This window comes from Papio anubis, chromosome 6 (assembly GCF_008728515.1).
Source record: "Papio anubis isolate 15944 chromosome 6, Panubis1.0, whole genome shotgun sequence".
Lineage (NCBI taxonomy): Eukaryota > Metazoa > Chordata > Mammalia > Primates > Cercopithecidae > Papio > Papio anubis.
Genome location: NC_044981.1, coordinates 79,212,508 through 79,230,607, shown reverse-complemented (window position 1 = coordinate 79,230,607; position 18,100 = coordinate 79,212,508). Strand labels below are relative to the sequence as shown.

The 18,100-nt window shown below is 38.9% G+C and overlaps 1 protein-coding gene across 12 annotated transcripts in view; it reads right to left on the bottom strand.

Annotated features, from left to right (window-relative positions):
• The window catches only part of LOC101010337 (cytochrome b5 reductase 4), a 130,037-nt gene that overhangs the window by 99,361 nt on the left and 12,576 nt on the right, over positions 1-18,100 (bottom strand). Inside the window, exon 1 of one of the 12 annotated variants that reach the window (XM_017958082.3) lies at positions 3,773-6,925. The exons of the other annotated variants lie outside the window; for them this stretch is intronic. Within the exon in view, the coding sequence (XP_017813571.2) occupies positions 3,773-3,821 (49 nt within the window). The 5' untranslated portion in view covers positions 3,822-6,925. Of the gene's footprint in view, positions 1-3,772; positions 6,926-18,100 lie in introns of those variants that run through there. 12 annotated transcript variants of the gene reach the window in all.

Genomic DNA, 18,100 nt, shown 5'->3' with positions numbered 1-18,100 from the left:
AATCATGGGGGCAGATATCTTATGGCTTGGTGCTGTCTTCATGATAGTTCTCACAAATCTGGTCATTTAAAACTGTGTGGCACCTCCACCCCTCCTCTTTCTTTTTCTTGCTTCTGCTTTTGCTATGTGATGTGCCTGCTCCTGCTTTGCCTTCTGTCATGAGTTAAAGCTCTCTAAGACTTCCCCAAGAAGCCGATGCCAGCACTGTTTCCTGTACAGCTTGCAGAACCATGAGCCAATTAAACTTTTTTTCTTTATATATACCTAGTCTCAAGTATTTATTTACAGCAATGCAAGAACAACTTAATAGAGAAGGCATGATGTACACTGCTATCAGACCTCTTGGGTGACCAGTTGCATTGTCAATGAGTAATAATTTGAAAAGAATCTTTTTTAATGAGCAGTAGGTCTCAACTCTGAGCTTAAAATATTCAGTAAACCATGCTATAAACACTGATGTACTGTCATCCAAGCTTTGTTGTCCCATTTATAGAGCACAGGCAGGGTAGACTTAGCATAATTCTTTAGGGCCCTAGGATTCTTGGAATGGTAAATGGACACTGACTTCAAGTCACCAGCTGCACTAGGCCTTAACAGAGAGTTAAGACTGTCCTTTGAAGCTTTGAAGCCAGGTATCCCTCTCCAGCTGTGAAATTCCTACGTGGCATCTTCAGCCAACAGAAGACTAATCTACATGGAAAATGTGTTGTTTCGTGTATTCACCTATATCACTGATCTTAGCTAGATCTTCTAGATAACTTGCAGCAGCTTCCACATCAGCACTCGATGCTTCACATTGCACTTTTATGTTATGAAGGTGGCTTATTTCCTTAAACCTCATGAACCAACCTTTGCTAGCTTCTAACTTTTCTTCCACAGCTTCCTCACCTCTCTCAGCCTTCCTAGAATTGAAGACAGTTAGTATTCTGCTCTAAATCAGGTTTTGGCTTAAGAGAGTTGTGGCTGGTTTAACCTATCCACACCACTAAAGCTTTCTCCATATCACCAACAAGGCTGTTTTGCTTTCTTGTATCATTCATATGCTTACTGGGATAGCACTTTTAATTTCCTTCAATAACTTTTCCTTTGCATTCGCAGCTCAGCTAACTGTGTGGCACTAGTGGTGTAGCTTTCAGCCTTTTTCGGCTTTCAACATGCCTTTCTCACTAAACTTAATCATTCCTCGTTTTTTATTTGAAGTGAGAGATATACAACACTTCCTTCACTTGAACACTCAGAGGCCAATGTAGGGATATTAATTGTCCTAATTTCAATATTGTTGGGTCTCAGGGAATGGAGTGGCCCAAGGAGAGGGAGAGACAGGAATTGTCAGTCGGGGAAGTAATGAGAACATACACATTTGTCCGTTCAGTTTACCATCTCATATGGGCTCAGTTTGTGGCACTCCAAAACTATTACAATAGTAACATCAAGATCACTGATCACAGATTATCGTAAGAGATACAATAATAATGAAAAAGTTTGCAAGAACTATCAAAGTGTGACACAGAGACATGAAGTGAGCACAGGCTCTTGGGAAAATGGTGCCAAAAACTTGTTAGACACAGAGTTGCCACAAATCTTCAATTTGTAAAAAAATCCATTACCTGCAAGGTACAATAAAGTGAAGCACAACAAAAGAAGGTATGCCTGTACTCTATTTGTACCATACATGGCTTTTAGAAATCAAATCTCTCATATGCAAGGTTCTAGCCTTCTATGAGTTCCACCTGGTTTTTAGAAACTAATTTTGAAACCATCTAAAATTTCCCAATGACACAACTTTAACTTATTTCCACATCTCTAATTGCTCTGGTCTGGCAGATCTGAGCATCCAATTACTCATTAAATATAAATTAATAATAATTATGGGCCAACAGATATAATCTCAAATTGATACTAGGTTATTAGTGAGTTCTGCAAAACCTATCCTAATAATAACATTAAGAGCAAAAATGGGCTTAAACAGATTCATGAAACACCAATCCCCCATGGTGCAAAACTGGACTGTAACTAAGGACTCCTGGTCACAATCCAACTGGTATTTTTAGATCACTGACATGGGTGATCTTCAGTGGCAAAGGGGGGATTTCGGGAGACTACCTATCTATCCATCCATCCATCCATCCATCCATCCATCCATCCATCCATCCATTCATCCATTCACCCACCCACCCACCCATCCCCTTCTTTATGCTGAAACATTTTTTGTGTGTGTTTTGTTTTTTAAACTCTAATCAGGAACAGACAGAAAAAAGGACTGACTGAGAACTGTTCAGAAGAGCCACTTATTAAAAGTAAAATACAACGGTTGTATTAGGAAGGTATACTCCAATGTTTAAACAAATCATTTTTAAACCCCCTAGCAATATTAGGGGTACGCTGTATAGCTAATTCATCATAGCAGACACGCAGCACAATTTAAAACACATATTCAGAACAAAAATTACACTGAGTTTCCCTAGGCAATGTATTCGTAGTACCTGTTCTTAATATTTTTTTCACACTAAATTACCTCTTTTGTGTTATATCTGGAACTCTGAGCTCTCAAACAAGTTATCTGAATAAAAATTACCCATTTTAAAATTACCATTTAGTACTTTGTATTGTCAGAAATGTATACTTCAAAATCACAGAATGATAGTCTTAAAGACTAGGAGAACTTTAAGGCAATTTTTAGCCTCATCCAGTACAGGCTTTATCTCTATAGTATCTTACAGGCAGAGCATCATCCAGCATCTGCTTGAACAGATCCAGTGCCTAGTAGCTCACCACTTTTTTTAAAAGCTCAGTTCAAGGCTATCATTTTTATACATAGAAACGAATACTGCCTTTTTATACAGAAAAAATTCCTTCTCTCTTGAAAAACACTGCCTATCGTTTTTCATTTGTGCATTTTATATTTATTTGTTCTTAATTTAACTCCAATTGCCTCTGATAAAGACTGTGGGCATCCTACAATAAAATACTTAAACGTGAAAGTGTGTGTGTAAAAACTTTAAAAACCCACAACAAAATGTGTATTAGAAAAGAAAGGATATCAATTGTCTAACCTCACTAACAGTGTTACTGTGAGCATTTAATATAGTCCTGAACTTCCTAACAGCCAAGGCCAACAGAGACACTAGTAACAGTGGTATCATTATCTAATTTTAAAAATTTTTAGAAATAAAACAGACAAAGAAGACTCGTTAGCTCCTTAGTTCTTTAAAAGGAAGTAACTCTTGATATTGTGAAGAATTATGAGTCCTTACAAAGGGAACACTAATCACATAGCAGATATTACAATTTAACAGTACACAGAAACATTCCTCAGGTGGCATTACTCTCATCCTCCCTAACCCTAGGTAACCACTAGTCTACCTTCTGTCTCTATAGATTTGCATATTCTGGAAATTTCATATAAATGGGATCATACAATATGTGGCCTTTGTGACTAACTTCTTTTAATTAGCATAGTGCCTTCAAGGTTCAACCATAATGTTGCATGTATCAGTATTTTTTCTTTTTCTGGATGGATAGTATTTCTTCCATGGATATACCACATTTTATTTATCTATTTATCAGTGGATGAGCATTTGGGCTGGTTCCACTTTGCTATTGTTTAAATATTTGTCCCCTCTAAAGTTTATGTGGAAATTTAATCCCCAATGTGGCAGTACTGAATGGCAGGGCCTTTAAGTGATTGGGTCATGAGGGCAGATTCATGAATTAATGGATTAGTGGGTTCATGGAAGTAGGACTGGTGGCTTTATGAAAGAGGAAGAGAGACCTGAGCTTGCATGCTGAGCCCCGTTACCATAGGATGCCCTATACTGCATCAGGATTCTGCAGGGAGTCCTCACCAGCAAGAAGGCTACCACAAGATGTGGCCTGTTGACCCTGGACTTCTCAGCCTCTGTAACTGTAAGAAATAAATTCCTTGTCTTTATAAATTACCCAGTTTCAGGTATTCTGTTATAAGCAGCAGAAAATGAACTAAGGCACAGCTTTTGGCTATCATGAAGAATGTTGCTATTAATGTTCATGTGCAAGCTTTTGTGTGGACTTATATTTTCGTTTCTCTTGAGTATATTTAACTAAAAGTAAATTTGGTGGGTCACACAGTATTCTATATTTAACCTTTTCAGGCACTGCCAGACTGTTTCCCATTCTTACCAGCAACAAACAGAGCTTCCAAATTCAGACAGCTCTTTTTTACTCACTATTCCAACTCTCCACAGAGAAGAAAAGCCATCTATAGAACCTGAATCACCACATCACAAATAGCTCAGAAGACCGAATTCAGAACTGGATTACAGCATGCTCCAACTTAATCTCACACCCAGCTCTACATGATAGGGTTTGGTTAAAGGCAGCACAATGTAAGACTAAAGCAGCATTTTATAACTACTAATCTATCTTCTAGATGAAGTTCCCACAGATTTTCAGGTTAGGTAACCATACATGTGAACCATAACAGCTCACCAATAAGGAGTGAACTGTATCACCATGGTTCAGGCCACACATCCACTAATTAATACTTTTTCATTTCTTCTTTGTTTACTTCTGTAAGTCAGAGAGTCTCAAAATATGATCTAGGGACTCCTGAGGGAGTTTAAGACCTTTTTGGTGGCTCAAGGTCAAAAATTCTTCATAGTAATACTAAGATATTATTTGTCTTTTTCTATTCTCATTCTTTCACAAGTGTAGCATTTTCAAGATACTACATGACAAATAAGATAGAATATCGAACATGCCATGAGAATATAGTCGCCATCTATAAAGCCACACATTAAAGATATTTGCCAAAATGTAAAACAATGTTGCTTTTCTGTTTTTCATAAACATAGGTACTATTTATAACATAGTGGGCTCACTATTCGTAAAATTATTTTAAAAAATTCTTTACATTTCTTAATTTTTGAAAGATAAACATCGATAGATATGCCATAAACAATAGTCCTTTGGAGTCTTCAACAATTTTTAAGAGTAAAGACATTTTAAGACCAAAAAGTTTGAGAACCACTGCTGTAAGTAAAAGTAGTATTTCTGTAATAAGATTAAAAGATAATTTTGGGTTTTGAAATTCAAACAAATATTTAACTCCAAAAGCCCATTATATTCATTCAACAAAAATTCATTTAATGCCTATCATGTATGTACCAAATATTATGCCAGTATACTGTAGCATTCTTGCAATTATTCACCACTGTTCATTTCCTGTCTATAAAATAAATGAGGGGAAAAGATGTGTTCACATGATAAAATTATGGCATATTTCACTGTACTCAAATACACAGGTCGATTGTTACAACTACTGTGACTACTTTGCCATCTTGTGTTCAGTAAAGAAATTGCATCTTACTGTAATTACTTCCTGTCAATTACTTCCTGTCAACTGCTGAGGAAAGGTGTTAAAATACGCAACTGTGGTTGAGGATTTTAATTCTACCCCTCAATTCTATCAATGTTAGCTTCATTCCTTTTCAATCTTTGCTATCACAGGCATAAACAGTTTTCCTAATTAAATGACCCTTTTCATCATTTTAAAATGTCTTTATCTCTGGTAAGATTCTTTGCCTCATAATCCTTTTTATCAAATATTAATATAGTCCAACCAATAAAAAAACTTACTAGCTGGATAGCATACTTTTTCCCAAACATTTACTTTTAGCCTATTTGTGTTTTTAAAGTATAGCTCTTATAGACATCATGTAATCAGGTCTTCATAATACATCTACACATGGGTGCACAAAAAGAGATAACCTCTATCTTATCTATAATTAAGATAATTATCAATAATCATTATAATTACATTATATATAATTATAAACTATCATTTATAATAGTTTTAATTGGAGTGCTTGATTCACTTACACTTAATTATTAATGTGGGATATTTTACTAATCTCCCTCCCAGCCCCAAGTTTTCTGTCATATGTCTCGGTTTCTCTTTCCCTGCCTTCTTTTGGGTTAACCAATCTTTTTTTAGAATTTCATTTAATCGATTGGCTTTTTGGCCTTCCTCTTTAAATTCCTTTTTAAGTGATTGTTCTAGGAACTGTAGTATATATCCTTAACTTCTACCTGCTTACTTAAGAGTTAATATTGTATGCCTTCCCATGTAATGTAAGAACCATTTACTGCTCTCTAACTCCTATCCTTTAACTCCACAATACAATGTTACAACATTCACAGTCATGTATTTTTATACATGTATTTTTATAAAATGAAGAGGACAAAAAGTAGTATTTTCTCTTACTCACATATTTACCACCTCCTAAATATCTGAACTTCTATCTGTTATCACTACCTTTCAACCTGATGAACTTCTTTTGGCATCTCTTATATAGTAGGTCTACAGGTAATAAATTTCCAGTTTTGGTTTATCTGAAAAAGTCTTTACTTCATCTTTATCCTTAAAGAATTCTGTCTCCGTACGGGTATAGAATTCAGGGTTGATGCTGTTACTTTTTCTTCAGCAGTCGTTTTTACTATTTCCTACTGTGTTTTCACTGGTGGTTTTCAAGATTTTCTCCTAATTTGTTAGCTTTTAGCACTTTTAAATGGGATGTGCCTAGATGTTATTTTCTTTGTATTATGTTTAGATTTGCTAAGCCTCTGAATTTACAATTTATGTCTCTCACTAAATTTGTAAAATATATGGCCACTATTTCTTCAAATATTTTTCTGCCCCATTCTTTAATTCCTCTCCTAGAATTCCAATGACACATTTATTAAACATTTTTATTTTGTCTGATAGGCACCTTAGTCCCTGTTCATTTTATTTCTGATAATTTTCCTCTCTGTTCCATTCATCTGTCCGCAAGTTCATTAAGTCTTTTCTATGTTACCTCCAATCTGCTATTAAGATCATTCAACAAATATGTTACTTCATATATTTTTCAATTCTAGATTTCTATTTTTTAGTTTCCATTCTTCTGAGAGTTTCTATTTTTTATTCATTATATCCATATATTCTTTTGTTTGTTTTTTGAGATGGAGTGTCACTCTGTCGCCCAGCCTGGAGTGCAGTGGCGCGATCTCAGCTCACTGCAACTTCCGCCTCCCAGGCTCAAGTGATTATCCTGCCTCAGCCTCCCAAGTAGCTGGAACTACAGGCGTGGGCCACCATGCCCCGCTAATTTTTTGTTATTTTTAGTAGAGACAGGGTTTTAACATGTTAGCCAGGATGGTCTCTATCTCCTGACCTCGTGATCTGCCCGTCGCAGGCTCCCAAAGTGCTGGGATTATTGGCATGAGCCACCGCACTGGGCCTATATCATACATTCTTTAACTTAGTTAGCACAGTTATAAATAGTGCTTTAAAATACTTGCGAATTAAGTTCAACATCTGGATCATCTCAGAGTCAGACTCCAATAACTGCCTGTTCTCTTGAGTACATCTGGTAACTTTGGAGTATATTCTGACCCTATAAATATGTTGTAGAAACTTTGGATTCTGTAATATTCCTGCAAAGAATATTGACTGTTTTAATAGGCAATTAACTTGACTGGACACAACTCCCAACTGTTTACCCTTTGCTGGGGTGAAAAATGAAACCTCTGTTCAATGTTTTTAACCTTCAGGTAGCTTAGAATCTGTCCTGTGTACAAGATTTATACAGTTTATACCCTTCTCTGAATTTTTTTCTGGATTTTCTCCCTCATTTTCCAGTTACTGCAGATGCCCCAACTTCTGACATCTAGTTATTCAAGCCAGTAAGACTTTGAGTCTCCATCTGAGTTTTCACCTTCACAGCACCAACACACACATAACCTCAAGTTCAATGCCATAAAAAATGGGAAACTCACACAGTGACATCCCTTCTTCTAAATATAGATAACTGTTACCCTCTAGTTTCTGTCTGATTTTGGTTGTTCACCAGTATCTTTAGAGAGGATTTTAAAATATTTTGTCTGAGTTTATAGTTGGCATTTCCTGGAGTCTTGGTCTAATAGGAGATAATCAACTATAACCATTGAAACCCTGCATATTATTTTAGAACACTTGGCAATAAAACTTGCCAACTTCAATGAAGACAAATGGAAAATAAATTAATGAAAGATAAATTGATTTTATAATAATTTAAAGTAAATGTGGTCTCAGTATATTCAAGAATGGTAACTAGAAAGGCTTAAAAGCTGTTAGGACAATAGAGAATTTAGGGAATCTGAATTAAAAGCATTAATTTGTTTCCCACACGCCTGAAAACTTTCTGAAATGATTGTAAATGATAAATAAGATGTAAAATCACAGAGCTACAGCAATCAGAAGAGATGATAGCAACTAAGTTCTGGAAGCCTGCAAACCAAATGGATGAGTAATAACATACTTAGAAGAATGAACAAAGATGAAAATGAAGCTTACGTATAAGGTGGAGAGGAACTCCTATAAAAACCAATTTGTTCAACAGAACCCCAAAAGGTACAGGAATTAGAGATTCCAGGTAGTTCTGAAAGTCACAGTGTAGGAAGGTATCAAATTCAATATAAGAAGCAGTATGAGGCTGGGTGTTATGGCTCACGCCTGGTAATCCCAGCACTCAGGGAGACTAAGGAGTGGCGGACTGCTTGAGGACACCAATTCGAGACCATCCTGGGCAACAAAGCAAGACATTCTCTCTACAAAAAATTTAAAAATTGGCCAGGCATGGTGGCATGCACCTGTAGTCCCAGCTACTCAGGAAGCTGAGGCGGGAAGATCACTTGAGCTCAGGAGTTTGAGGCTGCAGTGAGCTAGTACTGTACCACTGCATTCCAGCCTGGGTAACAGAGCAAGACCCTATTTCTAAAGAAAAAAAGAAAGAAAGAAAAAAAAGGTAGTATAATCCCCAAATCCTCTCTGGCATATCCCATATAACCAAGCAACAACCCTCCTACCCAACCCTGTGAGAAGTGTAGGTGTGCTGTCTGGAGAAGATAAACCAGAGAGACATTACACTCAGGGGAACAGACATACTTGAAGTGAGGAAGGGGAATAAACTAAAAACAAGAAGCAAAAAGTCTACATGTCAAAACATTATGATCCACCTCCTACCACCACCACCCATTCCTAAACAGCTCCCAGGACACTTATTTGCAGATAACTGTAGGAGTCTTCTTAGTGAGAATAGACCAGTCCAACACTGATGCCAATGCAGGAGGAAAAATATTTTTAAATAGCTACCTCTTTAATAAATAGAATGTGATAAAGGTCTCTAAGCACTTCAGAAGACTAGGCATAATTATCAAAGATCATCTTATGTGACATTATTAGCACTATGAAAAAGAGCCTTGACATTTAACTGAAAGGAAATTGACCAGTAAAAGCATAAAAAATTAATCAGCAATCTAAGCAATCAGTTACACTCAAATGTTCTGAAAAAAACTTATAGACTTCTCCTAGGCAGACTAGAAGTCATTAGCAATAGCCACATTTACAATAATTATATCAGATTTACAACTTATATCAATATTACACAAGTATTATCTTAAAAAACAGATTTGTTTCCCTGCCTTCCTCCATGTCTTTTCAACTCCATGGGTTCATTTTCCTGACTGTCTATGCCTTAGGTTTAACAGTGACAGTTAGCAGCACTTAACTACCTTTGCTATCAGTCACTTGGATGGAAAAAAAAATTAAAGCCAATGAGTCCTTCTGCTCTTGGCTATTTCCTATTTTCCAAAACAAGTCAGCTGCAAAGATTCATTAAGACAAAATAAACTTGGCCGGGCACGGTGGCTCACGCCTGTAATCCCAGCATCTTGGAAGGCCGAGGCGGGCAGATCACGAGGTCAGGAGATCGAGAACATCCTGGCTAAGATGGTGAAACTCCATCTCTACTAAAAATACAAAAAAATTAGCCGGGTGTGGTGGCAGGCGCCTGTAGCCCTAGCTACTCGGGAGGTTGAGGCAGGAGAATGGTGTGAATCCGGGAGGCGGAGCTTGCAGTGAGCCGAGATTGTGCCACTGCACTCCAGCCTGGGCGACAGAGCAAGATTCCGTCTCAAAAAAAAAAAAGATAAAATAAACTTAAGAAGTAGATTGTATGTTCCCATCACAAAGAAATGATAAATATTTGAGGTGATCAATAGCTAATTACCCTGATTTGATCATTACACAATGTACACATGTACTAAGATGACATAATGGTGGCCCATAAACATGTACAATTATGTGTCAATAAAAAATTAAAATTTAAAAAGTGGGAAAAAAGGAGAAAGCCACAAGAAAACACTGCTCTCACCCTTAACAAAAAGGCAGACAATTCATTAAAAATCATAAAATTTTGAGCCCATTAGAGAGGTGAGGTCATAAGGCAGCCAGATGATCTAAATTCCAAAGGGTGACACACCCCTCCGAGGAGATGAAGCACACGAACCATTTCAGCTTCAGCAGAGCACAGAAAAATGAGACATCACCATAAAACAATCGAAATTTTAACAAACTTTAAGGGCCAAATACGCACTAGAGCCAATTTAGAATCCCTGAGAACCTCAGACACAAGAGGATTCTGTCCCCACTTGCCAACTCTTTTTTCATAATCTTTCACCTCTTGAGATGCTCATGAGAAATACTACAGGCAAAGCAGACCTGAGAAAGGCCCACAGGTGGCACAGCTGTGTAATACCTGCAGCAAGACTGGAGGGTAGTAGCAAGAGTACAAAGAAAAGTCCATCCACACTTAAGGCCTACAGTAGTATAAGGTGTTAAAGACCTACTGCCAGTGTAAAGGGAAAATTTCACCCACACCACAGATCCAATCTTGAGGCAAAAGCCATCTACTGATGGGAAGGGGCAATAAAGCCTCCTACCCCTGGTCTTGTACTGACAGGAGGCAAAGACTAACTGCTGCTGGAAAGAGTAGAAAACACACACTTTCCCTTATCCTGCACTGACACTAGGCAAATCCTAGCTAAATACTGGGAAAGAACAGAAAATGTACTCACACCCAGATTTGGTGTGAATACAAAACAGTGATACTCCTGCACTGGAAAAGAGACAGAGAAACTGCTCACATCCTAGACCCCTTGCCCTGCCCTCCCTGCCTGATACAAGGGAAAGTCCAGCTGCCACAAAGGGAAGAGGCATGAAACCTGTCTGCATTCTAGATGCTGCACTGAGTAGGATGCAGGGGTTATCTGCCCTTGGGGAAGTACAGAAGCAATGAGAAAGCTCAGCCCCTGAGGCTCAGATGCATAAAACCTGTCTAAGACTGAGGCTGAAACAGGAAAACCGCAAAACCCCTACTGCCCCCACTACAAGTCTTACAACAAGTAATAAGTAACAGCATCTGCCTTTTGGAGAGGGGGAAGAGCAATGGAGAAAGATCCTACAACAATACATAGGGTAAGGTGTCAGCTAAGAGTAGAACAAGAACAATGGGGAAAAAAACCTCTCGCATTGCAGGCCCTGAATTAAAAGCAAGGTAGTGGTGGCCCACCACTAGAGGAATTTGAAGTCTATGGTACACTGATGGTGACGAAGGCAAAATACACTCCAAATCTAGCTCAACTACTCACCAGATCGACTTAACCTAATTACATGCCAGGAAAAATAAAAAAAAAAGTACTACACGTCTGAGTGTAAATACCACAGTTTCTACTATTCCTCTATATGTAATATGTGACATTCAATCAAAAATTACAAAACACATCTTTTTTCAAAGATAAAACAACTCATTGTCAAAAGAGAAAACAGCAACACAACCAGAATATGTTGGAACTATTAGACAGGCATGTCAAAATACCTGTGATTGATTTTTTTAAATCTAGTGGAAACTGTGGATGACATCTAACAGATGAGAAATTTCCAGGAGAGAGATGGGAACCATAAAACAAAATCTAAAGGAAATACCAAATTGAAAGATATATTAGAATGAAGAATTTCTTTAATGGGCTTACTGGCAGACTGGAAATAAAGGAAAGACTGAAAACTTAAAGAAAGATCAATAAAAAGTATTCAAACATAAACAAAAGAGGAAAGAGTGAGAAAATATGATGATGCATCTAAGAGCCCTGGGACAATACAGGTTAACATGTTCATAATTGAAATCCCAGAGGAAGATGCAAAAGAAATATTTGAAGAGATAATGGCTGAAAATTTCCCAAATTTAATTTGGAGAATCCCAAGCAAGAAAAATACTGGGAAAACCATATCATAGTCGAACTGCTAAAAACCTAAAAGAAAGTCTTAAAGGCAGTCAGAGAAAAAAGAAATCTTACATGCTGCTGTGATTTAGATATTTGTCCCCTCCAAACTTCACGTTGAAATTTGATCCCCAGTGTTGGAGGTGAGGCCTAACGGGAGGGGTTTGGTTCCTGGGGGTAGATCTCTCTTGAACACATTAATGCCCTCCTTTGTGGGGAGTGAGTTCACACTGTTAGTTCCTGTGAAAGCCGTTTGCTAAAAGGAGCCTGGCACATCCTCCCCCACCCACCCACTCCTGCCCTTCCCCCTGTCTCGCCATGTAATCTTTGTATACACTGGCTCCCTTTTACCGTCCACCTTGAGACCCTCACCAGATGCAGATGTCCAATTTTTTTTTGAGACGGAGTCTCGCTCTGCCGCCCAGGCTGGGGTGCAGTGGCGCAGGGTCTCTGCTCACTGCAAGCTCCACCTCCCGGGTTCACGCCATTCTCCTGCCTCAGCCTCCCAAGTAGCTGGGACTACAGGCAGGAGCCCGCCACCACGCCCAGCTAATATTTTGTATTTTTTTTTTTTTAGTAGAGACGGGGTTTCACCGTGTTAGCCAGGATGGTCTCGATCTCCTGACCTTGTGATCCGCCCGCCTCGGCCTCCTAAAGTGCTGGGATTACAGGCGTGAGCCACTGCGCCCGGCCCAGATGCCCAATTTTAAACTTTCAAGCCATCAGGAATCATGAGCCAAATAAACCTTTTTTCTTTATAAATTACCCAGCCTCAGGCATTCCTTTATAGCAACATAAAATGAACTAAGACACATACTATGGGAAAAAAAGAATGACGGCAGAGTTCTCATCTATGCAAACTAGAAGACAGAGTGACATATTTAAACTGATGGAAAAAGAACACTACCAATCTAGAAAAGTATGCCCAATAACAATATGTCTTTAAAATGAAGGCAAAACAAAGACATTTCAGAAAATAAAAGTGACGAAATTCATTGCCAACAGATCTGCACTACAAAAAAATGTGAAAAGGGCTAGGCGCGGTGGCTCACACCTGTAATTTCAGCACTTTGGGAGGCCGAGGCGGGCGGATCACAAGGTCAGGAGATCGAGATCATCCTGGCTAATATGGTGAAACCCCACCTCTACTAAAAATACAAAAAATTAGCCGGGTGTGGTGGCACACACCTGTACTCCCAGCTTTCAGAAGGCTGAGGCAGGAGAATCGCTTGAGCCCGGGAGGCGATGGTTGCAGTGAGCTGAGATCGTGCCACTGCACTCCAGCCTGGCAACAGAGCGAGACTCTGTCTTAAAAAAAAAAAAAAAAAAATTAAAGGAAGTTCTTCAGCGGAAATCTGGATCAACAAAAAAGGAATAACAAGCACAGAAAATGGTAAAATGTGGGTACATATAAAAGATAATTTTTTTAAATTTTATCTCTGAAAGATAAGTAACTGTATAAAGCAAAAACAGTAACATACACTGGGATTTAGAGCTTATATAGAAGTAAAATGAATAACAACAACAGCATAAAGCACAGAAAAGGGAAATGGAAGCATATTATTAGAAGGTTATTATACTGCCGGGCGCGGTGGCTCAAGCCTGTAATCCCAGCACTTTGGGAGGCCGAGACGGGCAGATCACAAGGTCAGGAGATCGAGACCATCCTGGCTAACACGGTGAAACCTTGTCTCCACTAAAAAAATACAAAAAACTAGCCAAGCGATGTGGCGGGCGCCTGTAGTCCCAGCTACTCGGGAGGCTGAGGCAGGAGAATGGCGTAAACCCGCGAGGCGGAGCTTGCAGTGAGCTGAGATCTGGCCACTGCACTCCAACCTGGGCGACAGAGTGAGACTCCGTCTTAAAAAAAAAAAAGAAGGTTATTATACTATATGTGAAACAGTCTATTATTTGAAAGGAGACTGATAAATTAGAAATGTATATCATAAACTCTTAGAGCAACTGCTAAAAAAAAAGTAAAGAAGTATAAAAAGTAATAGTGGAGAAAAAATGGTTTCATTAAAATATAATGATAACTACGTCAACAATGGATGAATCCAGGCAGTTGAAGAATTTATGGAATTCACTGCATCACACTTGCAACTTTTTTTAAGTCTGAAATTTTTTCAAAATAAAATGCTTAATTAAAAAGTATTTAATGAATGACAAAAATGACCCTTAAGAAATCTTCAATATTTACCCAATCCCCACAGTGTGCAAAGTCTACAAAAGAAAATACAAAACTATACAAAGGAGAGAAACCATATGAAACCTATCAAGCTGTTGCTCACATCTGAATAGACCATGAATCTATATCAGAGAACTGTCCAGAAATAACAAAGTTTCTTATTAAGGAACTAGTATATTCCCTAATTCCAGGAGCCAATAATATGGAAACATGAAAAATGAAAGTCCCTCAGCTGGGTTCTATCTAGTGATATCATTAGAATATCCCTACTGTCAGAGGCGTTCGAACCAGAGCGACTCCATTTTGAGAGAGGGCTGGAAAATGAGGCTGGGACCTGCTGGGCCGAATTCCCAGAAAGTCAGGCATTCCTAGCCTCTAGATGTTTGTGGTTAAGAGAACAAATTAACAGTACCCACTAAACAGACCCAGACTTGGGAGTGTCCAGATATCCTGATACCTGGAGAACAAAAGCATTTCTAATTTTGCTTCAAAGATAATGATATTGATTCTTGCAAAAGGTAGTAATTAAGAAAATTACTCATTTATCACAAACCCTTGTAGCAGAGCACATCTCCACATGTATACAAGCACTGTACCTAGGGAGGATGCGTTCCTCCTCTTACTCTCAGGAACATCCTACTCTGTCCTATGGAGTAGCTGTACTTTCACTACTTTACTTTCTCAATAAACTTGCTTTTACTTTGCACTCATCCTGAATTCTTTCTTGCATAGGATCCGAGGACCTTCTCTTGGGGTCTGGATCAGGACCCCTTTCCTGTAACCACAGAAGGGAATATAGTGCAGAAATCCTGACCCAACGGCTACCTTTGAGTAAGTTGTGGTGGTCCTACAACACTACCATAATGTGGTTTAAAAGTCCTGCACGTCCTGTAGTCCCAGCTACTCAGGAGGTTGATGCAGGAGGACTGTTTGAGTCCAGCCTAGGCAGCATAGTGAGACTCAATATCTAAAAAAAAATTAAAATTTTCTTTTAATTAAAAAATAAAAAGTCTTGCACATATCAAAATCTACACATGCCTCAAAGAACATTTACTGAACACTAACCGTTAGCTATGCCCTCTGCCAGATGCAAGTGATATAGGGAGAAAAGTGATACATTAATATCCTGAAACTTAAGAATAAAGACGGCTGGGCATGGTGGCTCACACCTGTAATCCGCCTGTAATCCCAGCACTTTGGGAGGCTGAGGCGGGCAGATAACGAGATCAGGAGTTTGAGACCAGCCTGGCTAACATGGTGAAATCCCATCTCTACTAAAAATACAAAAATTAGCTGGGTGTGGTGGCGCACGCCTGTAATCTCAGCTACTCAGGAGGTTGAGGCAGGAAAATTGCTTGAACCCAGGAGGCGGAGGTTGCAGTGAGTTGTGATCATGCCATTGCACTCCAGCCTGGTGACAGAGTGAGATTCCATCTCAAAAAAAAAAAAAAGAAAAAAAAGAATAAAGACAAAAATATAAAAAGTGGCCAAAAAATGAAATGGATGTTCTAACAGAAGTCCTACATACCAGGTACAGAGGAAGAAAGCCTTGGGGAAGAAGCAGTCACGGAGGGTCAGAGTCAGGTTTTCAAAGATGAAGAGACTGAAGGAAAGAAGCTGTTGGAAGAATGAAAGGCAAAAATTGAAGATATCAGACAATAAAGGATGAGCAATGGCCCAACATCATAACATCATAAAAAAGGCTGGAAAGGACTGATAAGAACACATAAAGGGATTAGTCTTAGGAAAAAATAAAAGGTCTTAGAAAGAATGAGGTCTTTGAGGCCTGGCCCAGTGGCTCATTCCCAGCACTTTGAGAGGCCAAGGCAGGAGGACTGCTTGAGGCCAGGAGATCAAGACCAGTCTGGGCCACACGGTGAGGCCCGGCTCTACAAAAAACATAATTTTGTTTTTTAAAAAAGTAGCCAACCGTGTTGGTGTGCACCTGTAGTCCCAGCTACTTGGGAGGCTGAGGTGGGAGGATTACTTGAGCCCAGGAGGTTCAGGCTACAGTGAGCTATGATCATGTCACTGAGCTTCAGTCTGGATGACAGAATGAGACAGTTTCAAAAACAGTAAGAGGGAAGGGAGGGGAGGAGAGGGGAGGAGAGGGGAGGAGAGGGGAGGAGAGGGGAGGAGAGGGGAGGGGAGGGGAGGGGAGGGGAAGCAGGCAGGCAGGCAGGAAGTCTTTGAAAGAAGTGTCTTTCTGATAATAAAGAGAAGACAGAATATGGCTACCACTTCAAGTTCCTTATATTCACTGTGAACACCTGCATGTGTACATAATTTCTTTTATCACAAAGAAATCACATACAAACACACCACCCATCCTTTGCATGCTTTTTCCTGAAGCCTGGAATAATGTGCCCATTCCTCTCCTTGCCTAGTTAACTTCCATATATCCTTTAGATCTCAGCTCAATCTTCTGCAATCTTCACTCAGCACAGCACACCTCTCCTTAACAACACCTAACAGACTGGATTAACACTTTCTGTTCCCCGAGTAGATTGTAAATTCTGTGAGAGCACAGCCCATCTCTATTTTAAATTTACCCTCCAGAACCTGGTGTAATGCATAACACATAGCAGATCCTTGAGAAATATTCATTAAATGAATGAACCAACAAAGGAAACTCAAAACCTGTCTTCTCTCTATTTTACGAGCGACAACCACACACAGTCATACAAAAAAGCAAAAACTATGTTTCATCAAATTACCAAAGATAAAAACTGTCTCAGAAGGTGGCTCACGCCTGTAATCTCAACACTTTGGGAGGCTGAGGCAGGTGGATCACTTGAGGTCAAGAGTTCAAGACCAGCCTGGCCAGTGAAACCCCATCTCTACTAAAAATACAAAAAATTAGCCAAGTGTGGTGATGGGTGATATCCTATATGATTCTTAACTATCAATGTTAATTAACATGAGAAGAGTTATAAGTAACAGACACCCTATGATAATTTCTTAATTAATTTATGCTATGTCACTCAAAGTGCGAAACACACACAAATGCTAAATCACGATTAACTTTAGAGCTGAATATAGTAAAACAGGAGGCAGCACAGTCTATAGTTTAAGTGTAAAAACTTAGAATCAGGCTCTCTAGGTTGAAACAGTGGCTCCATTCTCATCAGCTCTGCCTTTGGCAAGTTACCAGACTCTCCGTGGTAGACATCAATGTTTTCCTAGCCCAGCATCCAATCCCTTCTAGCAACAGTATCACTTTTTGTTCAGGGAACTACTCCCTGTCATATATGCTTCAGTTTGGTTCCACGCTAGGCTACAGGATGCAGTTTGTGACCTAGGTTTAAGCGAGTAAGCATACCACTTTCCCTTAAATAGAATTACTATACCAGCAATGGGAACATGATCAAAACTGCGACAATCAAAGCCAAATCTAAGACCTTTATCTCATCTATTAGAGAAACAGAACATAACTAGAAAATAACTAGGGTTAGAGTTTCTGTGGTCATCTTCAGGCTATGAAGTTAGAGTTAATCCTAAAACAGAGTGATCTCAGAAGGGAAATCAAAAGATAATGTGAAAACAGGTCCTGGGGACTTGGTCTGAGCCCCTGCATCAATTCTCACCTGTAACTTTTTAGTAAATTTTTAGTTCAGCTTAAGCCAAGATAGTTTTCCATCAGTTATAGCTATGACTCCCCACTAATATATTCTATCAGCTTCAGTTTTCTTATTTGGTAAATGTGGATTCTCTAAGCTTCAGTCCCCTCAATCTCTGAAATGGAAGACCTACCTCATTCATCTGTTGTGAAAATTAACACTTAGCACATAGCATATA